At 43.3% G+C, this 25,632-nt stretch overlaps 1 protein-coding gene across 4 annotated transcripts in view; it reads right to left on the reverse strand.

Annotated features, from left to right (window-relative positions):
* Positions 1–25,632, reverse strand: part of DPYD (dihydropyrimidine dehydrogenase) — a 533,115-nt gene that overhangs the window by 215,909 nt on the left and 291,574 nt on the right. For 3 of the 4 annotated variants that reach the window (XM_066623608.1, XM_066623607.1, XM_066623609.1), the window contains 2 exons: positions 16,214–16,398; positions 8,341–8,553 (listed from right to left, as the gene is read on the reverse strand). In XM_066623608.1, coding sequence (XP_066479705.1) covers positions 8,341–8,553; positions 16,214–16,398 — 398 coding nt within the window. Of the gene's footprint in view, positions 1–8,340; positions 8,554–16,213; positions 16,399–24,238; positions 24,299–25,632 lie in introns of those variants that run through there. The other variant, XM_066623610.1, reaches the window with a different exon arrangement.

Genomic DNA, 25,632 nt, shown 5'->3' on the forward strand with positions numbered 1-25,632 from the left:
GAATCAAGTAGCCCCATTGCGGGGCTACTCTCTTTACCTGGGGGAAGAGAACGAAAGTCCCCTTCTCCCGAGAAGCCGGCGGCAGCTGCCCAAACCATGTAGGATGAGGCAGCAGCCATTTTCAGCGCCGCTGCAGCCACTCGCCCCAGGCAGCTCAGGATTAGGTTGCCCAACGCTGTAGTTGCTCTGAAATCTAGAAAAACACAGGGATACATAATCTATAATTTGGTTCTAAGATTTGCATTAATGTGGTGCTGTTGATATACTCTTGGACTCAGGGAAATTTGGGCTTCAGCTCAAACAACCATGAAGTTCATTCTATGACTTTGGTCTATTTTTTTTTTCTCTCTCTCTCTTTGGAAAATAAGGGAGGACCCCTCCAATAGAGCATCCTGAGTTCCTTGGGCTAAGGCAGGATACAAATGCAAATAATTACAGTAGCAACAGAAGTGGCAGACATATATATAAAAGCCTTTGAAAATACCGAAATATCAGCAGCCCAGATTTGTGGGCCAAACTCTGCAGTAAATACAGTTTTTGGTTTACAAATGTGACTGTCTCTTTAAAAAGCCATCACCACCCAGTAGTATGAGCCTCAAACTCAAACTTAAATGGAGTGGACAGAACCACTTGAGACTAAAAAGAAGTGGTTGGAGACTGTGTCACAACAATGGGAAAAAAAATTCATACACAAGAGGATTCAGCAACATCTATTGAAGTACACCTCTCTCTCACAAGTGTGAAACTTTACAAATTCAAAACACAAAACACTGAACATCCTTCATACTTCTCCCTTATTGCCATTCTCTGTTATCAAATTCCCAGTTCTGGAGGAGGGGAATAACAAAGCACTTATTTGTAAAAATAATAACTAATTCAAGTCAGGGCAAACTCCCCAAATGCTGAAAAATCTCGTAAAATGCTTGGTGTGTTTTTCCCCAACCACTCTCCCCACCCCCAGGATTGGTGTTAATAAAAATTATCTTTGATGTTACTTAGTAGAAAGGCAAATGGTCCTTTTTTCCATTTGACATTAACAATCTGATCATTTGTCTCTCCAAAGAAAGCCGACACAGCTTTCATACGGTCTACACAATAAAGCATAGAATATTTCTGTTTACTGAGATATCAACTGGCATTTCACTGCGAGTCAATGGCCTGTCTTGGATATAGCATACCAGCCTTCAATCTGGCATCTACAAATGTCAAGAGTGTGTATGTTTGTGTGTGTGCAAATACATAGACACACAATTCTAGGATAAAAGTGAAGGAGCAGATTCTAAATTCCCTTCTTTGAAAAAAAAAAAAAGAAACACAAGTTCACTTAAATGTATTTGCTGCAAAATAATAATAATAAAAAAAATCAGTGCAATATTCAGATGTCAATCTGAAAAACAACTAGGGAAACACTGTTGGTAGGACAGGATAATAAAATTTCAAGCAGATGTTCAAGCAGGGCTCTAATTCTCGTGCAACTCCCTTGGTAAGCATATACTTACTTTATCATTTGCAAGCCAGGCAAATTGCACTTCCATCATCACAACTGTATTGTAAAATATTAATATTTCATATTCTAACAAAACTTTGCCGAAGAAAACTTTGCAATATTAAAAGCACCAAGGTTCTCTGCATTTTATTTTCGTTTAAGTCATGTGTTGTGTTTTTCTGGAAGGGGCGGAAGGGGCTTGGGACCAAGAATTGTAGTGAGTATATTCTAAATTACTGCGCTGTGATATCAGAGAAAGAAAATATGCTTTCTACACCGTGAGTTCAATTCAACAAAATACTGACATTACAGAGGACAATGCAAGTCATTGTGCTTCACTGCTGGCACTTATAATGATGAAGAGAAGCATGTGCCTCCCATATCCGTCCCTATGGAAACACCACTGCTTGTAGCATGAATCAGAGTGTCTGATGTTATGGAGAAATGCCATTTCTGAGCACAATTAGCTAATTCATACAGGCAATTGCTCTAATTGGCAAGCAACTTCTGCAGATACAGACATCATCCCTTTCACAAGTTTCTGTACAGACTGTGTAAGGGCATATACAGTATACTGCTGGCTCAATTTGTCGTGTGTCCCCCCCCCCCCCGTGTTGTGTGTTCCTTCAAGCTTAATTGGATTTTAATCACAACTCCCTTTCTGAAATCCTTGGCAAATATTGCAGCAGGCAGAATTTTTTTTCTTTTAAACACAAATGCTAGAGTTTTCAGATGAAGTTGCTCCACATGTTTATTTCTGCTGGGAAGCCTTAATAAAGGCAACAACTTCTAAGTTATTGAAAGCGACAGCATCACAAATCAATGTGTGTCACCAGCAGAGTAAAGACAGATGTCTCTGATTAATCAGAATTACATTTATAGCAACGCAGGAAACAGCTACAATCAAAGGTAAATATTTCTGCCATCCCCTGTTGTGTTTATTCTTGCTCCTCTACTCCAGCCATACATATTGAAGCAGCCAACAGTTCTTCATCTGAAATTAGATTAGGGGGTAAAAAATCTAAAAACTTTGAAACAAAATCTGTAAAGATGAATTGTAAAAACAGAATTGCAATGCAATGTAAGGCTGACAATCTCCAATGAATTTCATGAACATCTTAAAAATGGTTATATTATTTCTCCATTCAAACATATGAAGATGCTGCGGATTGAGTTGATTTCATAGGCCCACGCAGACTTGTGTTGCATAAAAGGAGAACAGCTCTCAACAGACTCAAATGGAGGTGTCTCTCTCAGTTATGCCGCTACAGATCCTTTTAGCGAAACACGCCAAGAACAGAGCCTGAGGCCTTCTGCATATAATGCACATGCTCAACCACTGTGCCATGGCCAGTGAATATAGGCAGTGCCATTTAATCGACTATCCGCATTTCCTGGTGCATGTCTTGAGTTCTTGGACATTCACAACATTTCTTGGATGGTCAATATTTGTATGGGAATATCAACGATCATCAAATTCTGCATACTTCACTAACACACATATAAAAAATAAAAAGCTCCCAGAAAGCTTTGGTACACCAATATTAATTTGAGAGAAATGCCGTTTCACCTAGCTATGCGCTCTGCACTGCAATATTAATAACAAACGACAATGTTCCAGTATTATAGTTCCACTGCCCTTAAATGAATGGATTCACGTTTTGTTCCCCCCCAGATGTGGAGTTAAATGAGGGGTTATGTAGGACAACTGCATTACACTGGTTTACTATGCAACAAGGTCTATCTTTTATCTTACCTCTTAATCTTTTCTCTCTCTAATGTACAACATGGTAACAACTGAAGAAGAGGTCTTCTCACTTGTGATACCCCAGTTATAGAACCCTGACCCAATGGAAGCTCTCCTGGCAGATGGTAGAAATGTTTGATTTTAGCACTTTTTTGCATTGGAATAAACATAATTTGGATGGTGGCCTTTTGGATACCATATGAAGATTTTAATTTTCTGGGGCTTTTCATTGAAATTTGAATGCTGCTAGGATGTATTCCCTGTTTCACTCTCGTATTGATTCCATTGTTATATATGATTTTACTGCTTTGCTTAGCATACTGGAAACAGGAAAATAACTTGTATCTTGTGTGTTATAAGGACTCGTATATTATAAGAGGCAGTGGGAGAAGTGCCCGATGGCGACTTGGTCAGCCACTGTTGGGGAAGTAAGGTATGAGTATGAGTGTATCGCTTGCAAATATGCCATAAGCTATGACCGTGACACCCTGTATCAAGTCAGCACTGGCACCAACCCAGCACCAGTCAGCACTGAGCCTAGTGCTTGCTGGATGCCGCCCAAAGCTAAGTGAGAGCTCCGGGTGAGGGCCATGGGGGCAGAGGGGAGGCGTTCCTGGGCAGGGGGCTCGGCAATGCCAGATTCTGAACTTCGGGGAGCTCTGCTCCACCAGATCCTGAATTCCATGTCGGGCCAGAAAGCCCGACAGGGAGTCTTTCAAGTTTGTGCCAGTAAAACAGCCAATGCAAACTTGAGAAGCCCCATTGCAGAGTTTGACGCTTTCTCCAGAGAAAGGGGACAAAAGTTTGGTGGCTGCTGCGGGGCCACAGGATGCAGCGGTAGCACAGGATTGGGCTATAAGTATGTTGATCACCTGGTGCAATGTTTCCCCAAACACAGCACTTTGGTACTTTCCAGAGGACTGATTATTAACCTTCTCCATACCCTTGGTAAAACTAGGGTCCAGCGCAGACATTTTCAACCACTGTGCTGTGACACACTGGTGTGCCACGAATGGTCTGCAGGTATGCCGTGGGAGTTTGGGGGAGGGTTATTTATTACTAGGGCCATGGGGGGATGTGAGCCCCCCACCAACAGCATGGTATGCCTTGTGAAATGTCAAAAAACTGATGGTTGTGTCTTGACAATTTATCAGCGTGCCATGAGACGAAAAAGGTTGTAAATAACTGGTTTAGGGTAAGGATGTAGGTTTTGTTCCCCATTGATAGGAGTAGGTCTCTTTCAATAGAAGGACTTCCAGCACCATTATTACAGAAAAGCATCTCGTCTCCACAACTTCAAAAGTGAAAAGGGCCAAGGGATGTTGGTGTCTGAACAGTGCAGTTCAGGAGGGACAGAATCAAAGAGTAGATCGCATTTGCCTTTTTTCTTCAAGCACAAAATGTCTATAGCTAGAAGTTAATCAAAAACTGACTATTACACAGACGCACACAAATGCCCTGTCCTGAATCTTGTTAAACTAAATTCTGAAGCTCAGAAACAACTGGAAATGGTTTCTTAGGAGAAAGAAGGAACTGCAAATAAACACAGATACTTCTGGGAGTTGAGGTGACACAAGGTGATGCTCTGCAGAAGCTGTGTCAGTGGAAGCCACAGAGATGGTGGCATGAGACTGATCATGTTGGAGCTGGGGTGTGATGGTTCAGAAATATGGTCAGAGGGTCAATGGCTTTGCAAATGTGCGATTTAACAGAAGGCACAGTCACAATGGCTGCTATTATGGCACCTTAATTAAAGAAATGACTGCTCCAGTGATCTAGAATTAATTCTGGTCAGGCAACAATTATACCACAACCTTCTGGAGACCTCCAAGCTTGGAAAGACACATATGCAGAGCTGCCCTGTAGAGACAAGAGACTGGTCCAATACCACACTTAAAAAAAAATAGAGTGGAGAGGAAAGAACACTTTTGCTTTGCTGGCAAAGGAAAATGCCTTTCAATTTCCAGAGTTCCTTAAACTTTCTTCCAGCCCAGGCTTGTACATAGAATTAATCATCGTTTTTAGCCTGTACAAGGTGAGGTCATGCAAGTGTCTTCTGAAAGAAAGAAAGAAAGAAAGAAAGAAAGAAAGAAAGAAAGAAAGAAAGAAAGAAAGAAAGAAAGAAAGAAAGAAAGAAAGAAAGAAAGAAAGAAAGAAAGAAAGAAAGAAAGAAGGCTTTCTAGAGTAATAATAATTGTGCAGGGGAGCAATTCAGGACACAATCCTACCCTGCGCTGGCACAGGGAGGCTTGCACTGTATCCAGCGCAGGATAAGGGCCAAAAGTGGCTCAGCCAGAGGCAAGGGGAAACTTTTCTCCTTAACTCTGGGAAAGGTGCACTTTCCCCTATGGGTCCCTATGGGCTTAAAGCCGCTCTATTCTCCCTGGGAAAGGGGTTGGGATCCAGCATAACTCAATATCAAACTCATAATATCAAACTCAGTCATTTGCCAGGAATCATGCTGCATTTGCTGTATAGGAGAAAAAGGAAGCCTAACTATTAGTTCATCAAATTATACCACAATTGAGGTATTACACTTAAAAAGTCCAAAATATTGCAAACATGAAATCCAGATTTTACCTGCCCTTCAAAATTTTGAACTTGCTCCTGTCAGTCAGACCCCAAGTAGATGACCATTTTAAAACAGATCCACAATGCTCAGTAAAATAATCTAGCTTCTACACAAGCCAGGAAGATGATTTTTAATATAATTCTGGGGGGATTTCATCTGTTCCCTAAACACACTACAGTTCAACTGCTCCCCTCCTCGCTTAACTTGGCCACCAGAGGCCAGTCCATTCAAAAATATATAAAACATTCTGTTTTATATCTATCTTTCATATAGCAATAGAATGTACAGAAAATTCCTAGTTATGAATGAAGAACAAGGAGAGCCGTACTATATCAGTGCCCTGCCATTTATACAGAGTGAGCCAGGATGATGTAGGGAGTTTGACTTAGACTTGGAAGGTCCAGGTTCAACTCCCTACTCAGCCTTGAAACTTCCTGGGTGACTTTGGGTCTTTCAGCCTTACCTATCTCACAGGGTTGTTGTGAGAACAAAAGAAAGGGAGGAACTGTACACACCACTCTGATCTCCTTGGAGGAACGGAGGTATAAAAATGTGAAAAATAAAATAAAAATAATGTCATTCTCATGGAAGACCTTAGGGACATTAGCACAACACAAAGGAAGAAATTATTTCTAGAATATCTGTATCCACCAGATGAAACATTTTAATTCAGTTGTGAAGTCCACTTTTCATGGCTCAATTCCATTCTAAAAACATCTCCGAGAACTTGGTTATACAGCAACAGAAGACAATCTACACTACATATCATAATTACAGGGGTGTTGTTTAGGGTTGGCAAGGTCAGGAACTGGTTGAAGGGTCATTTTTCTCAGACGGTTCCCCTAACCAAGTCAACCCTAAATGCTCAGTATGGTAAGACCTAATGCACCATTGGGGTAGATGGGGGCACAATGGGAGGCCCAGTGCAAGCCTTTGTTCTAGGATCCTCAGTAACCTGGAACTTCCACTGCTTCATAGTAAAAGGAACTAAATGCTTTCCGCCCACCCAAATACTTCACTACCCAAACTAGTTCCTGCCATTTTCCCAGCTCCATAGTTTGCATACTGAATTTTGTTGCTCATTAGTTGAATGTAATCTTTGGGGTGTGTGTGTGAAAATATTTCCCAGTGCCATAGCATCCTGGCTAAGAGACTGAGCTAATCTTTAGTGAGAGGTGGTTTGGACATTACACCACCCACATGATTATGTAGTGGTGGAATGGTGTGGCAGAGGACGTGAATGGACAGGACACATTGCACTTTTGGATGGGCCAATGGGGCAGTACTGTCTAAACTGGCTCATCATGTCCTTCCAGATGGAACCAGAAGACCAACCTCACTCTGTGATGAGAGATTACTGCCACCTCACTAGGAAATCCACAGTTCAAATCTTTCCTCTGACATTAACTCACTATAAAGCCACTATGATCTCAGTCTTACGGCACAATCCAGCCCTTGACTTGCCATAAGGAACATTTGTGCCTCCTCAGGAGTCGGCTAGGGTGGCACGCAGAGGTGTGCCTGCCTGCAGAGGCTGCAACAAGCCTCTCCGCCAACAGAGGCACCAAGGCTTGTTCCGGTCTGGCTGGACCGACGCAAGGCTCTGAGGTAGACGGGGAGGGGGCAGGGAGGAAGTGGGAAGGAGGTGTTCCTTGGTGGGGGGAGAGCGGGCAGTGGGCAGTCCCAGGGGCAGTGGGCGGGGAGCAGGAGGCGGGGCTGGTATCCGGCAGTTATGTTCCCAGGGAAAACAGAGCAGCTTCAAGCCGCTCTCCTCAGACTTGTGCCACCTCAAGAGGAGGCACAAGTCTGAGGAGAACCATAGGGGAAACGGCGCCATTACCAGAGGTAAGGGGAAAAGTTTCCCCTTGCCTCTGGCTGAGCCGCTTTTGGCCCCTATCTTGAGCTGGATACAGCGCAAGCCTCCTGGCTTGCCTGTTCCAGTGCAGGGTAGGATTGCACCCTTAGGCACCCCTCTGTAAAAGAGGAATGATAATATGAACCTATCTTGTAAGTTGGTTGTGAGGTTACAACAGGTTAAGATATGTAAGGTGCTATATAAAAGTTACTATCATCACCATCACCATATTGCACAGGATACCCACTTTCAAAACACTCTTATCACCTCCAATCCATAGCAGTCAGCAGCAGAAAGAGCTTTGACAATGCAGGTGGAATGGTAGCCACCTGCAGATGGGAAACAGTTCTTAATTCCTCAACAGAGAGTTGCCAGGACTCAAACCTGTTTGAATACCATGATTTCCTATTCTGGAGCTCATCTATCTAGTTCCAGATGAGCAGGCTGTAGATTCTCAGTGGTAAAGGAAATGCAATCTGCACATGTTCAGAAGCACTGTTTTACCTCTTATGTTTCCGGCATAAGCCCTACAAATGTGAAAATGGTGGATTCTAAAACTCCCAGGTGGATCTAGTACCTATGTGCTTATATCATTTAACTCACAAGGAAAGTTCTCAGTAAAGCCACAAGGTTATACTGTTCATGGGGGAAAAAAAAAAAGAAAACTCAGCTTGTATTACCTTGTCTAGCGAAAATGTCTTTGTCAATGCAAATCCCCATCCTGCTTCAAAGGCTCTGCGTATCATAGGCGAACTTGTAGTTGGCGTCGCACTGGCAAGGCCAAAGGGATTTGGAAACTTCAGTCCAGCCATTTCTACGCTGATGTCCACTAAATCAATGGGTGTGTAGAATAGAGGCAGTTGCGGTACAGCAGGAACTTCACCATACAGAGACTGTAGAAAAAGAATACATTAATTTTGTATTTATTTTGCTAACTTATATCCCACTATTCCTCTAAAAATTTCCAGGTAGCACAAGGCAGGATTGCCTTATTCTATTGTTACAACAATCCCAAGTCAGAGGTATGGGGGAAGGTGGTTTCTCAGGTATCTAAGCTGTAAGCCTTGAGGGCTTTAAAGACAATAACCACCAACTTGAATTGGGCCTGGAAACACCCTGGTAACCAGTGCAGATGGAGTAGCAGTATAATAACAATAATGTTATCTAAAATAGCCTAGGTCTTTGAGAAGGAAAACTAGGCACAGTGTACCCAGGAACAATGGAGTGGGGCACACTGGCTAACTCTACCCATGTAAATGGTGTGCTCTGTAGCCCCCTCTTTGGCTATCTGCAGGTATAGGCTGTCCAGCACCCTCCCCACACAGAGTGCAGCAGTCTGTGTGTGGGGGGAGGGAGGGGGTTCATCACCACATGCCCACTTGAGCTGTATCTGGATACTAATGCTTTCACCAGTCACCTACCTTTAAAAAGCAAGGTTCTGTTAACAATATTTTCCCTTCTTAGCAGCTTCCAGCATTTGAAAAAAGTCTCTCCATGTTTGCACCAGTTTGACCCGTTCCCCTTTTAAGTCTCTCCCCAAAAGATTTCTGTTCTTCCTCTCTTGTAGTACTATTGCTTTCCTTCTCATCTATTATTTATTCTTTAATTCCGTAATTGCATTATTTACAGTCCGTCAAGGATGCATTTTGCATGGAAGTCACTATTCAAATTAAAATTGTATTGCATTACAATACATTATGCCCTGGCTCTGAGTTCTAAAAGTAATTCAAGAACATGTTTTAAAAGAGATGCACTTCTTCACCTTATGGATGCACAATAAGCAAGGTGGTATATCTTAGGAACGTGAATTAACACCAATTTTTGCCACAATACGTTCAAATTTTCTGTGAAATATTTGATTAGGGCAACACCACACAAAAGAAAAACTCCAGACAAGCTAGATATAAAAACTTACACTTTATATGCTGAGGGGAGGGGGAAGGAGACTTTATGTAATATAAAACTATCAAAGTACCCGTAAAGTTCTACTAAGGTGAATTCTCAATGGAACATAAATACATTAGCTGTCTCTCTCACCCACTGTTATTTGTTAAGTATTAAAGTATCTTGTAGTCTTAAATGCAGACACAAAACAGACACAGAATCTCAGAAGAGGAGAAAAATGGTCTAAAACTTAAATTTCCTGGCGTAGGCTGAAATCCTATCCACACTTTCTTGGGAGTAAGTTCCATTGATCACAATAGAATTTACTTTTGAGCAGACACGCATAGAATTGTGCCCTTAGTGTTTCAAACACTGCAAGAGAGAGAATCCTTAGGTTGTGCTAAAATGCCCCAAAGATCATGCGATCTTAGATCACAGTCGAGCGGTTCATGGGCAACAAACGTAATAAGGATCAATAAGCAAGTCAGTTCACAGAACAGAAGACTTCAGTGAGGATACCAGAAACTAAGATGGAAACAGAGAAGGAAAGTCCAAGAACAGTAAGGTTCCAAAATGCCAAGTCAATCAGGAAAAAGCAGGGACATGAGGTGCAGGGGTGGCAGGAGAGGCAGAACTGCCCTGCTGTTGTTCACAGAAAAGCATCACAGTTGTTGTGGCTGCATACTCATGAGGAGGTTCTCCTTAGACCTGAGGAGGCTTTCCTTACACCTGCTTTGTATCGTGTAAGGAGAGCCTCCTCTGTTTTAAGTGGGTGGGGTGGCTGTGGTGCTTTTCCGTGGACTACGGTGGGGTGGTTCTGCCTCACCTGCTGCCCCCGCACTGCACATCTCTGGGCAAAAGAGAAGACCCCTCCCCTGCCATCAGGAACCCAGGAAAGCCACTTCCAGTCAGTGCACTCAAGACTGAGCAAGGGGAACCAATGTTCTGTTTCAATATAAGGCAAATTAAGGCTCTTGATCGATCGATCGATCGATCGATCGATCGATCGATCGATCTATCTATCTATCTATCTATCTATCTATCTATCTATCTATCTATCTATCTATCTATCTATCTATCTATCTATCTATCTGACACTTGCACTAGCAATTGATAGTTCAGGGCTGAAGGTGTAAGAACTTTCTGCAGACAATGGCTTATTGGCCTGATTTTAAAGTTTTGATGTTGGCACTCAGCAGGATATTATATCAGAGAAAGAAACACTGATGGCTTTTTGTAGCACAGAAATCGTTGGTAGCACTTTTCCAATGCTGTCCCTTAACTGTACACCATTAATGAAAAACCATAACATAGATGCCCTGATAAACTTGGCAGGCTGAAAGCTTTACCATCCTGCGTACTCAAGAGGCTGCCATTGAGAGCGCACCAATCTGCTTCATGAGTATGTATATTTTTTTCTCTCAAGCTGGAGAGACTTCAGCAGTCAGAGCATCACCGAGAACTGCACACATGTAAATGAGAAAGACAGAAAGGGTGATAATATTACCCTATGAAAAAGCTATGATGCTTTGACCTGCCTCTAAATTACAACTTTCTACAAATTATGCCCCCAATCCAACGCTTACAACTGCAAGCGGTCCAAAATACTGGCAAAGCAATTGCCAAATTACAGTAATCTCCACCACAGCAACCAGATTTTACAGGGACCGCACACCCAAATAAATGCCTTGTGGCTACCCATTCATCTAGCAGCTGGAAAGATGGTGCTTGACATTTGGAAACTTTCCTGTGAAGATTGCTGCAAGGCTTTTCCCATTAGCTTCATGGTGAGACAGTAAGGTCGAATAAGCTCCCTCAAAACCTGCAAAGGGTAACGAAAACACTCTCATATTAAACCTGCTTGATCTAAAATTCCAATCGACAAGCTATGAATTGTCAGATTTCCTCCAATGCTTTTGAATGCATTTTGAGTAAAAAAAAAAGTGGGGCTGCAGGTCCAACAAGGTTTTTTTGCAGAGGAAAAAGGAATAATGGGCTTGCAGCCCTAACTCAAATCAGATTGGAACAGATGAAGCCATTTCCTTAAAAAAAGGAAGGGAAAAATGGCTGAGAACTGAAAGGAGATTCCAAATCATTTCTGACCCTGCCACACCCCTGACTGAGGATGCAATGGTGTCCCCCATCTATCCCCTTCCTGTGGGTCTCCAATCCCCCTTCACCCTTTCATCTTCCCTCCCTCCCCCTTTTCTCTCCCACCTTCTCTGGTGGTTTCTTCTGTTCTAGAAGGTAATGTAGGAGGGTAGATGAGAGGAAAGGGAATGAATCCCTTTCCTGGATCCCCTGATCCAGCACTTAATACACCAGCTGCAAGCTGAGTAAATGACATTCCCCAATTTTACATGGGGAGAATTGGCATTCTCCAAACTGGAAGAATGGGCAGCAAAATGGCAGATGCGTTTCAACGTAAGTGAGTGTAAAGACATGCACATTGGGGCAAAAAAAATCAAATCTTCACATATAGACTAATGGGTTCTGAGCTATCTGTGACAGATCAGGAGAGGGATCTTGGGGTGGTGGTGGACAGCTCGATGAAAGTGTCAACCCAATGTGTGGCGGCAGTGAAGAAGGCCAATTCTATGCTTGGGATCATTAGAAAAGGCACTGAGAATAAAATGGCTGATATTATGATGCCGTTGTACAAATCGATGGCAGGGCCACACCTGGAGTATTGCGTCCAGTTCTGGTCACCACATCTCAAAAAGTATATAGTGGAAATGGAAAAGGTGCATAAAAGAGCACTAAAATTACTGGGCTGGGGCACCTCCCTTATGAAGAAAGGCTACAGGGTTTGGGGCTGTTCAATCTAGAAAAAAGGCGCCTGAGGGGGGAGATGATTGAGACATACAAAATTATGCAGGGGATGGATAGAGTGGATAGAGAGATGATCTTTTCCCTCTCACCAGAACCAGGAGACAGCAGCTAAAATTGAGTGTTGGAAGAGTTAAGACAGACAAAAGAAAATATTTCTTTACTCAGCGTGCAGTTAGACTGTGGAACTCCTTGCCATGGGATGTGGTGATAACATCTGGCCTGGATGCCTTTAAAAGGGGATTGGACATATTTCTGGAGGAAAAGTCCATCATGGATTACAAGTCATGTGCCACCTCCTGATTTTAGAAGTGGATTACGTCAGAATGCCAGATGCAAGGGATATCACCAGAATGCAGGTCTCTTGTTGTTTTGTGTGCTCCCTGGTGGGCCACTGTGAGATACAGGAAGCTGGACTAGATGGGCCTATGGTCTGATCCAGCAGGGCTATTGTTATGTTCTTATGTTTTTACATGTAGGCAAGTTTTGTAGCAGCGTATCATGCACCAGAATCACCTGGAGTAGCACACTTCCCTTCCTGCATTGTTTTCCCTCACTTTCTGCCCCTAGAGCAGCAGCAATTGCCAGGTCAGGCACCCAATCCTAGCTTTCTGGCAGCCCAAAGTCCTTTATGCATGTTGCAAACAGTGATAAACCATTTTGCTCAAGAGGCGAGTGGTTGCAGCTGAGCACCAGCAGCCCCTGAAATGATCCCCAGAGCTGGTATGTCAGCATGGGAGATGGGATGGAGGCTGCAGGTAGGAAGAATAGGGCATGGAGGGGGAGGAATAGGGAAGAGACTGGTAGATCAGTGCCACCAATATCCTATCCCCTTCATGGCTTCCTAGGTACACTTGGACTTCAACAGCAAAACTGTTGGCTCAGGTCTGAGTAGGCCCATTCAGGCAGCAGTGGCTTACTCTCAGGCAAGGGAACAGTTTCCTTATTTGGAAGAGACCATTAGATCCCCCCTTCCCTGCAGGAGGCAGCACATGCTCTGGCGGCAAAGCTGCATTGTTGTGGGGGAATTTAGTTAGGATTGGGCTGCACATGTGAGAAAGGACTAAAAGGATTTGATGCTCAGATTCAGGGGCCAGGCAATGGCAGCAGCTTTCAAGGATCCAGTGGGACCCAACTGCCCCCCCCCCCCCGTGTCACCTGTTGAATTATCAGTGGCAATACCACTCATTGGCCTGGGGGTGCTGACATGCAGCAGGCCAGCTACCATGCTTGCAAAGAGAATGACAGCAAAATTCTATGCATGTCTACTCAGGAGTATGCTACATTGTGTTCAGTGGGGCTTACTCCCAGGAAAGTATGTATACGATTGCAGCCTGAGGTGTTCCATTTCTAGAATCTCAGGAGCCTCACAGCTCTATCCAATGATGAGCCAAGGTGAGATACTGGAAGCTGGACTAGATGGACCTTTGGTCTGATTCAATGGGGCTCTACTTAGGTTCTTATGCTGGTGCACAGCTCAAACCATTACACACAACAAGCACTCCGTTTTGGATTATTTACTGAGTTCCTGCACTTACAGCTCTCTAAAAGAAGAAAAAATTGTTCAAGACAGCCAAAGATGACAAAAAACCTACTATATAAAACTATAACACGTTAGAAGAGTTGTTTTTTTTTAATACAGCATTACATACCTTCATTGAAATGATTTAAAAATCCTGATTAATCCAACTAATTAAACATATATTTGCATCTGATTAGCCTACACCATACTAGAAATGTTGCAGGTGTGGGTTGTTTTTTTTTCACATCTTGCAATAAAACATATAGAAGCTAACTGAAAACATTTCTCTATTTTAAATGCAATCTACACAGACAACTCTATAACAATGTCCCTATTTAACAAAACCTCGCCAGCATTTGTGGCACCTTTCCCCCACCTTTTAAAAACTACTTCCCTCTAAAGTCCCTGAACAACAGTACCACAGACAGAGACTCTTGTAAAAAGTTAAAAAACAAAACAAAAAAACTTATACACAGACTGATGGAATAAAGGCAATTGGGTCTAATTCAGCATAAAGATTTTGCCTCAATTACTTTGTGCAATCCTCACTGAAATGAGTAGCGCTCCTGGAGAAAGGTAAAGATCTCAATCTGGATGTTATAAATTATTCTGTGCACGATAACCAAGGCTGCATTCTAAACATTCTAGCCAAACAACATTGCTGGCTTCCTGCAACAACTTTGCGGTTCAGCTTTCTTTCATGCTTTTACGTTGTGGTTAAATACAAATAGGATTTTTTAAAAATCCCATAATGGTTATAGATTATGAGCCCATGTGGTAGTGGGGGAGCGGGGGCCCAAGTGTCTCCCTCATTTTCCTCATCTGCTCCATACTATGGTCAAAACTGATGGACTACCATTCGAACCAGGAGCCCCCACACACACAAATGAAACAGAAGCAAATGCTGCTAGGGTTTCTGTCCAAGAGTGACTCCCTTGGCTCTTCCTGACTTTGGAGCTGTCCCAGTTCACTGCAGTCAAAAAGTCTAGGAGCTGGTTGTCTACTGATCAAGGCAGGGCTTGCAAGGTAATCGGTGCTGGCTATGGAGAAGGAAGGTCTGCGAAGGCCAACAGAGTGGGTCGTGGACCAGGTGCGAACCGAACGTGGCCTCTGGAGGCTCCCAGCAAGGCTTTGCAGTATGGCAGGAAGCACTGGGCCACAACCCACCTGTGGAGGATGAGGAGGGTTGTGGCACTAGAAAGTTTGGGGGACACTGTACTAGAGATTTGCTTAGCGGATAGTACAATCTAATCCAGTGCAGAGAGAAGATAGTGAATTATAGCTAAAAAACACTTCTCTTATCAGCAGACACTCCTTAAACTATATTCTTGACATAGGATTAGACATGGTGACAAACTAATAGCTACAGAAGTGTGTCCCATTTTCTGTATTCAAACGTTTACAGATTGTTAGCTAGCCTATTAGGGTTTCAAAAATGGGGGAAAAAATCCTCTATCAGAATTCACTATCGTAATATGAATACTTTTCAACCTGAATAGCTAGCTGCAAATGGAATTTTCAGTGCTAGTCTTTGGTTGCAGACAGTTGAGAAGACAAGAGCACATTTTTGTTTTGCATTAATGGCCTCGTTTTTATGATCTGCTGTGTTTTACAGACTGCATCTGTCGTATGACTTGTTTACCACTGCAGGAAGGCCCATTCGCAGTAGCAGAGCAAGCAAAGAGCAGGACGTACGAGCCTCTCAGCGCCAGTTGGTGGAACTGCTCCTTCACTTGCTTGAGCTGGTTTGTTACACAGTTTTTAGTGGCAGAATTTTCTGTCCATATGCTGGGACTCTTGCCTTCTTCCTGTGGTCTCCTGAGTGATTATCAGATTTACCAGAGAGGTAGACAGCTCTCTTTGTACAGGTGTCCTTGTTATGCGTTTCTATGTGTGCTGCTAGGAACACCCCTATACATAATAATTTCTGCCCCAGGTGACAACACTTATAGTTATCTTTTATTTTTTTTAGTCTCACACTGTGCAATGCCGTACAGTTTTAATATTTATAAGATGTTTCTCCATTTACCAAAGCAGAAAATACTAAGCTAGGTGAACCAATGGCCTGATTCAGCACAAGGCAGCCTCTATGTTCATATGGCAGTTACACTTTCCTTTACTGATCATGCAATGCCCCTGCTTCCACTAGCTTTCTTTAGGTCTCACACCCATTTTCACTGCTAGGGCAACACTCCAAGGCACTGGTATCAATTGCATCTGAACTGTTTTATTGCTTATAGATAGTCCAATAATTTTTGAAGTAAGGAGGAAATATGTACCTAACATAAAAAGTCAAAAGAGAGACAGAGAAGACTCACCTGTATGTACTTATGCATATACCAGGAGGCTTGCTTTCCATCATTCACTGATTCCACTGTAGTGTTTGCTGTTCCACCAATGTCCCCACCTGCAAACACCCATGGCTCACTTGTTTGCATGGTTTCTGGATCAACTTCAGGGAGACCCCACTTGTTAAACTTGATAGGACTCAGAGCTTCTTTTACTGTATGGAAAAGAAAGGAGAAAAGAGAAGGGAGTAGATCACACAGAGATAACAGCTAAATGGAAACAAGAGTTCACACTGTGAGCATTTATCAGGGACTCAAGAGTTCGAAATGCAGGCTTTATGGTTTGAGTCTATGAGTAAAATGCCCATTTCAGATGCCACAGGAATACACGAGATGCAACAACTTTTGTTTCTATAATTGGCAGCAATATGGGTTGGACTGCTCTGGTATACCTAAGAGCCCAGTCTGCTGCCTTTTGGCCCAATCCTATACAGGCCTCACACTGGAAGATTGTGAGATCTGCCCACGTAAAGTTAGGATCAACTCCGTTTTGCTTGCTTGCTTCCAATGGTATGGGAGCCAGTAAGTACCACATTGGCAGCGGGGCAGTTCAGGGGAGGATTGGCGTGGGGTGCGGGCTGGGCCAGGGGGTAAGGATTTCAGTGGCTGAGATCCTTTTTTCAGCCTGGACCCACATCCAGTAGTCTCCTTGGATTTATGTCAGCTGACTTACACCAGCAAAAAAAATAGATCTAAGATTTCCATACCCTGAACACATTACGAATTGCAGTAATGAGAAATTGGTTGTTTTAGCTGTAGTAACTGCAGTACCGTAGTTAAAACCACAGTAATTGCAAGTTGGCTGGCAATGAATTTGTTGGTGCCCTCATCAGGTATCATCACCAGGATCAAGGCATTCCTTTTCTCCCTGAGACTGGAGAAGCTGGGTTCAACTCCTCATGCAGTCACAAAACTACCAGGGTGAACCTCAAGACTAGTTGATAACTCATAGGCATAAAAATGGATAAGAGTTCCTTGGAGAAAGAAAAGAATAAGCATGTAATTGGTTATTGCCTCATCTCTGATATTACCTATCAATTATGAAAATAGGGTTATACACAGGATCATCTCCTATATGTCAGAACTGGGTAACAGTGAGAGATAGTATAAAGAAGCTGGCAATAAAACAGAAGAGTCTTGTCTTGCTCATTAGGACAAAATTAGTCTTAATTTCAAAATGTTGCTCTTTGCAAATTTGGAATAATCTGTCATCAAAAAAAAAAAAGAAAATCTAAGTTATTTAGCTTCCAAGTAAGCTTCTTACTTATTTAGCTTCTATGTTGATGAAACCATTATTTCAACACATCTCAATCCCCACACCATAATTAATAACTTGTACAGTACCATGGCACCCATGGCACCTCTGCCTCTAAAAGACAGAGGAAAAACCTTGGGGACATAGCGCACGCAGATGCAGATTGCTAAGGTCAATTAAACTGATGTAGCTGTGCTGTCATATATGTAAAAGAGAAACCTGGTGGCATATGACAAGATTATTTCTCAGTTGTCGTAGAACAGTGTCAAAGATGTGTTCTGTTTTTACAAGAGATGAGCCCAGGCAGCTGTGTTTTGCCTTGGGAAACCCTCAGTAAAGTCAAAACTGTAATTAGAAGAAGGAGCTGCGTTTGCACATTTTCTCATTCTCAATTTCCACATCAATGGGTTAAATAATGGGATGGGGGGGGAAACAGAGACTGATGATGATGCAGTTGAGGTTGGTGGTAGCAGGGGCACAGACCAGCAGAGTTAGGCACTTTTGAGAAAGGACATCCTAAACTAATGGATATTCAGGAGGGATATGAAAGAAGAAAGAGAAAGAAGACTGATTCACAGCGCTGATTCATATGTTCAGCTTGGAGCAGCTACAGTGAAAATGTCAAAGAATCAACAAATAGTATGAGCAGCTTTTGACCGTGTGGAGATAGTTCCTTTGGATCACGGCCCGTGGTGTGACTAAAGGAATCTGGGAGGTCAGAGCAAAGGGAGGGAAAAAGAACTGATTGGATTTAGCCTCATATACAGGCAGTATTATCTCAAAATACATTGGAAGAAAGTCATAATTAGGCTCTATATCTCATTTTTGATACAGTCAACAAAATACTATTATGACAAATTAATATGAATACTGCATAGGGCTGCTAATAGTGATAATGCCAAGCACAAAACATTTTGAAATTCTGAATGCTGAGATAAGGCACTGATGGCTCTGACAAAAAAAAAAATACTCAGAAAAAGGAACTGTTTTGCATGTTTCAGCAGCTAATTTTAAAACTGGAAATACTGTGTCACTTTCAGGATCAGAAGTGATTAGTCTCCTTTAAAGTCCCATGGCTTGCAGAAAACCAAACCAAATTAAACAAAGCATGCATTTGGTTGAACTTTTTTTTTTCCTCCTGGTAACTAAATCCAAAACAGCTGAGTTAGTTTAATATCTTAAAGAATTTTTTTTCCTAAAAAGCCCAGTTGTACAGATGATTTTCAAAAACCTTGCATGTGCACTTCAGAGAGGTAGTTCACAGATGATAAAAGCAGTGAAAGTTTGATCGATCAGACTATTCAGCAACTACATTTTTAACTGGCTTGCCACCAGAGAGCTAATGGTAGCATATTCTGAGTAGCATATCTTCATTCTGTGAGATAGACTGGGATGTGAGATAGTGACTTGACCAAGATTATCCATTGCACGGCAACTTGGGTGATTGGATACTGGAATGGTTAGAGCAGCGATTTTCAACCACTGTGCTGTGGCACACTGGAAAGCCATAGATGGTCTGCAGATGGGCCACAGGACTTTGGGGGAGGGTCATATATTAGGAGGGCCACTGGGGAATGTGAGCCCCAGGCCAGCAACGTGGAGTCGAATGCCAAAAAACTGAGGACGTACCTTGACAATTTTAGTGCCTTCTCAGTGTGCCATGAGGTGAAAAAGGTAGAAAATAGCTAGGTTGGAGTATTGAATCAAAACCAGGGAGACCTGGATTCAGCTCCCTGCACAGTCACAGTAAAAGCTTACTGGGTGATCTTAGGTGAGTCACTACCTCTCTTATCTACTCAGTGCACTGACTTGAGCTTGAGGAAGGGATGGATAAAAATGTAATAAATGAATAAAATAAGCACCAGGTATTCAGGCCATTTTTATCCATGATCACCTGGCTTTCAGACATATTGTCTATCTTGTATCACCTTCAGAAAGAATGTTTCTTAAGACCAGTGGTGGTCCTGGTGGTTTTCCCACTGAGACCACCCCCTATCCACCGTCCCCTGACCTGGAAGTATTTACGATGATGTCACTTTTTTTGAAAAAAGAGGAGAGTAAGGAGGCAGCCCGGGCTCCGATGTAGCCTTCTGTGCCATGGAAGTGGCACAGGAAGTGGCATGCAAGGCTCCATCTGAGCTTTTCTGCACCGCTGGAAGGCACCCAGGAGGCAAGCACTGCCCACCTCCTGGAAATAGCACTCCCCTCCTGGATGTCATTTCCAGTGGCTCAAAAAAGCTCCAGTGGAGCCTTCTGTGCCCCTAGCAGCAGTGCAAAGGGCTCCTTCAGTGCTTGAAGCAGCGCGTGCCTCCTTGATTCACGCGCAACACTTCTTGTCGGGTCAGCTCCCTGGCCATTCTGAGGGCTACCCTCCTACCCTCCTCCCCTTTCTTAAAGCACCTAAATTCCTGGCGCCTGGCCATCTGCACCCCTTGTCCGTCCCCCCTCGGGTATGACACTGCTTAAGGTCATCTGGTCAAATACACATTGAATATTTGAGAGAATAAGGACATAATCCTAACCAACTTTCCAGCACCAGAGGACAGGTGACTCTGGATTTAATTTTGTGTGGTACGCAGGACCTGGTTAGAGATGTAAACGTTACTGAGCCAGTGGGGAACAGTGATCATGCTGCGATCCGTTTTGACGTGCATGTTGGGGGAAGAATACCAGGCAAATCTCTAACAAAAACCCTTGACTTCCGACGGGCGGACTTCCCTCAAATGAGGAGGCTGGTTAGAAGGAGGTTGAAAGGGAGGGTAAAAAGAGTCCAGTCTCTCCAGAGTGCATGGAGGCTGCTTAAAACAACAGTAATAGAGGCCCAGCAGAGGTGTATACCGCAAAGAAAGAAGGGTTCCACTAAATCCAGGAGGGTGCCCGCATGGCTAACCAGCCAAGTTAGAGAGGCTGTGAAGGGCAAGAAAGCTTCCTTCCGTAAATGGAAGTCTTGCCCTAATGAAGAGAATAAAAAGGAACATAAACTGTGGCAAAAGAAATGTAAGAAGGTGATAGGGGAGGCCAAGCGAGACTATGAGGAACGCATGGCCAGCAACATTAAGGGGAATAATAAAAGCTTCTTCAAATATGTTAGAAGCAGGAAACCCGCCAGAGAAGCGGTTGGCCCTCTGGATGGTGAGGGAGGGAAAGGGGAGATAAAAGGAGACTTAGAGATGGCAGAGAAATTAAATGAGTTCTTTGCATCTGTCTTCATGGCAGAAGACCTCGGGCAGATACCGCTGCCCGAACGGCCCCTCCTAACCGAGGAGTTAAGTCAGATAGAGGTTAAAAGAGAAGATGTTTCAGACCTCATTGATAAATTAAAGATCAATAAGTCACCGGGCCCTGATGGCATCCACCCAAGGGTTATTAAGGAATTGAAGAATGAAGTTGCAGATCTCTTGACTAAGGTATGCAACTTGTCCCTCAAAACGGCCACGGTACCAGAAGACTGGAGGATAGCAAATGTCACGCCTATTTTTAAAAAGGGAAAGAGGGGGGACCCGGGAAACTATAGGCCGGTCAGCCTAACATCCATACCGGGTAAGATGGTGGAATGCCTCATCAAAGATAGGATCTCAAAACACATAGACGAACAGGCCTTGCTGAGGGAGAGTCAGCATGGCTTCTGTAAGGGTAAGTCTTGCCTCACAAACCTTATAGAATTCTTTGAAAAGGTCAACAGGCATGTGGATGCGGGAGAACCCGTGGACATTATATATCTGGACTTTCAGAAGGCGTTTGACACGGTCCCTCACCAAAGGCTACTGAAAAAACTCCACAGTCAGGGAATTAGAGGACAGGTCCTCTCGTGGATTGAGAACTGGTTGGAGGCCAGGAAGCAGAGAGTGGGTGTCAATGGGCAATTTTCACAATGGAGAGAGGTGAAAAGCGGTGTGCCCCAAGGATCTGTCCTGGGACCGGTGCTTTTCAACCTCTTCATAAATGACCTGGAGACAGGGTTGAGCAGTGAAGTGGCTAAGTTTGCAGACGACACCAAACTTTTCCGAGTGGTAAAGACCAGAAGTGATTGTGAGGAGCTGCAGAAGGATCTCTCCAGACTGGCAGAATGGGCAGCAAAATGGCAGATGCGCTTCAATGTCAGTAAGTGTAAAGTCATGCACATTGGGGCAAAAAATCAAAACTTTAGATATAGGCTGATGGGTTCTGAGCTGTCTGTGACAGATCAGGAAAGAGATCTTGGGGTGGTGGTGGACAGGTCGATGAAAGTGTCGACCCAATGTGCGGCGGCAGTGAAGAAGGCCAATTCTATGCTTGGGATCATTAGGAAGGGTATTGAGAACAAAACGGTTAGTATTATAATGCCGTTGTACAAATCGATGGTAAGGCCACACCTGGAGTATTGTGTCCAGTTCTGGTCGCCGCATCTCAAAAAAGACATAGTGGAAATGGAAAAGGTGCAAAAGAGAGCGACCAAGATGATTACGGGGCTGGGGCACCTTCCTTATGAGGAAAGGCTACAGCGTTTGGGCCTCTTCAGCCTAGAAAAGAGACGCTTGAGGGGGGACATGATTGAGACATACAAAATTATGCAGGGGATGGACAGAGTGGATAGGGAGATGCTCTTTACACTCTCACATAATACCAGAACCAGGGGACATCCACTAAAATTGAGTGTTGGGCGGGTTAGGACAGACAAAAGAAAATGTTTCTTTACTCAGCGCGTGGTCGGTCTGTGGAACTCCTTGCCACAGGATGTGGTGCTGGCGTCTAGCCTAGACGCCTTTAAAAGGGGATTGGACAAGTTTCTGGAGGAAAAATCCATTATGGGGTACAAGCCATGATGTGTATGCGCAACCTCCTGATTTTAGGAATGGGTTAAGTCAGAATGCCAGATGTAGGGGAGGGCACCAGGATGAGGTCTCTTGTTATCTGGTGTGCTCCCTGGGGCATTTGGTGGGCCGCTGTGAGATACAGGAAGCTGGACTAGATGGGCCTATGGCCTGATCCAGTGGGGCTGTTCTTATGTTCTTATGTTCACCAAGGCAAGGGAAATGCAGCTCCAAGGTAAGGGAACAAACATTCCCTTACTTTAAAGAGCCTCCATGACTGCCACCCAGCTTCAGAATGCAGCAGACACCCTATTGGTATAGGTATGTCAGTGCTGGGAAGTTGGTTAGGATTATCACTAAAAGTGATCTGTTGTTGCCATTTGAATTAAATTGAATAGAACATGATTGGCTGTGACCACCATCTATATCAGATACAGAAGACTCTGTTGTACTGATTGTTGAATAGGGATAAGAAACAAATCTCAAATAGACAAAAGGAATCTCTCTATGTTATTTTCTGCAGATGTCCTTGTATCGCAGCTGTGGTCTACCCGTAGGACGCTTTCCTTGCACGAGTTCTCCATAGAGGAGATCCTTTGGGATCCGGCCATCATCCATTCTCACGACATGACCGAGCCAACGCAGGCGTCTCTGTTTCAGTAGTGCATACATGCTAGGGATTCCAGCACGTTCCAGGACTGTGTTGTTTGGAACTTTGTAGGAAACAGAACAGAACAATGTAGGAAAGAAGTAATGGGGGAGCTAACCCTGATGCCACAATGGCTAAATGTAAATTCCCAGTTCATTCCATTGCAGTGGCATCTTGCATTCCAATAGCACATTGTGAACCGTGGATCCCTGGGGAGCTGCGGAAACCAGCCAGGGGAACTGCGGATTCCTCACAACCCTCCCCCTGGCCTATACAATGTATAGGATTGTAGCCCTATTGGGGAGCCGCAGCCAATGGCCCAGTGGGCCAGCTGAAAAGGTTTGGGAACCACTGCAACAGATATGAAAGACAGCCAGTACTGTAGACAACAACCACATGAACTTACGGGATCATTCAGAATGGACACCACCAGCACGAACACAAATGCCAACATAATTTTGTACAGTACATTATAGTTCAAACGGCTATCTTCATTGTGCAAACAGATCCAAATGGGAAAGCATCCGCCAATTATAGACTACTTTGGAAAGGAGGGGGGAACACCCTGTAATATTAAGATATATTGGAAAGCTGGAAAATATTTTAATTAGCAAAACAAATCAAATGGAAAAGATTCCTCAAATAAAGCTTTAAAAGTGACACTGTGTGTGCTTGACTGCCATGACTAATTATGTATCCATGTAATGTGTGTTCAATTTGGGCTTATTTAAATAGCAGAAATGCTCATTAGCTGCAGTATATCTGTGAAGCCTCAGTAAACAGTTTAATGGTATTTTATGTTTAACCAATTTCATAAGTTCCTGTAATTTTGGCGTTCGCAGCTCATTAATGTTATTTTTGATATACATCTTACAGACTTCTTTCACTGAAAATTGGCAGAGTACCATTGGCTGCAGTCGGAAAATATAGTGACTCACTTAAACAATCATATGGGTTAAAAAACAACAACACACAAAGACCCACTCTGCACGATGAGCCAAGACAAGAATCTTTCCAAGCTACAAATCCGTCAGAAAGAAAGAAATTCACCAGAATAAGAGACCCTATTGATTACAGAGCTTGTTCACCAAGGACATCTCATCTAGAGGAATAAGTTTGGAGCCTCCGCTTTAAAATTAGGGACAATAATTTGTCCCAACATCATTTACGTATGTCAGAAATGGGGTGGGCGGGAAGAATTTATGGTAAAGCAATAAATTGAGTTGAAGCAATGGATGAGATTTCCATGCCTTAGTTTGGAGAGCAGCCTCCTAAAACAAGGATTCAATTTAAATCAGGACCCAATTCTGGTCAATTGTGATGAAAAGAGAAGGAGGAGCCAGGTACAGTGCCAGGAGGACCTTGGCGGAAGGGAAGCATTCAAATGTGAAAATAAATAGCATGCAAAGAAAAAAAAAATACAATAATCCAATAAAATCAATACAAGACACCTAAGAACACAATTAAAGAAAACCAAATAACCAACAACAGCTTAAAAATTTGAGAACACAGTTAACATTAATCAAAACTATTTATAGTCCAATCCTATCCTCCCCTACCCGCTGCTGCAGTTGCAGAAAAAACAGATGCACTGTATCCAGCAAGGGGAACAGTGGTGGTGGATCAGGAGATTTCAGCAGGGAAAGAAGATTAAACCTTCATAACCCTGCTGCTCTGCAATTTCACTAGTGCAAGTCTGAGGAGAGAAAGGAGGTGGGGAGAGTGCTGCTGGAGGAAACAGAATGTGATGCTCACAATTGCCAAAAGATCCACCCCACCCCCCCATAGCCTTCCTGCTTGTTTTGCTCTTTTCTACCCTTCCGGTCTCTCCTGCTGGCTTATCTTCTTTGAAGGGTGGCGGGAGTGCCAATGACATATGTGGGAAGGCTTTGGCCATCCCACCAGTGTCCCAGCAAAATGCTATTCAGTGCACCTCCAGAAAGCGCTTTACGGCACTTTTGCAGCAGTCACCACCAGTGGAACACGCATTCTGCAGGTGGTGAGGTCTTACAGGATGGGTCCGTTAGGGTCATAAACCCAATTAAACACCTGTCTAACTCTAAACAAATTTTTTAAAAAAGTTGTAATCAGACAATCACAAATCAACACTTAGGGGCCATTGGGTCTCAAGGGGAAAGGACTTCCACAACCTTGTGGCTGTGACCGAAAAGGTCCTATCATGTGGCCCACCCACAGATCTCAGAAGAAGGGGGGAATGGATTAAGTCCTCAGTTGAGTAAACTGAGCAAGCAGATTCATAGGGGAAGGGAGAGTGTAATGAATATTGTAAGGCTGCCACATGTTCCTACAGAACTTTTTTTAAAGAATGTTTTCCAGACTTCTCTACCTAAACAGCTGGTGTGCATTATTATGTTAAATCTGCAATAGTCTGAGTCCACTCATCTTCCAATACATTCTAATAGATTCATGTTTATTTATTTACGGATAGTGCAGGCACTAAAGCTATGTTTGTATTCTAAAAACAAACGTTGGAAATTTCTTTTTCTTTTTTTGAGGTAGGGGGATTTTGTTCTTTATTGTAAGTAATGCGGAAATAGAATATGGTATTCTGGGTCCAGCACTGGTACAAAACTTAAGTTTTATCAATGGTCTCCTAGTAAGAGCATATGTGATATCAACTCCTAGTGAAACCTGACAAATAATGATAAGCAGAAACTCTGAACATAGCTGTTCA

Source organism: Tiliqua scincoides, chromosome 4 (assembly GCF_035046505.1).
Source record: "Tiliqua scincoides isolate rTilSci1 chromosome 4, rTilSci1.hap2, whole genome shotgun sequence".
NCBI lineage: Eukaryota > Metazoa > Chordata > Lepidosauria > Squamata > Scincidae > Tiliqua > Tiliqua scincoides.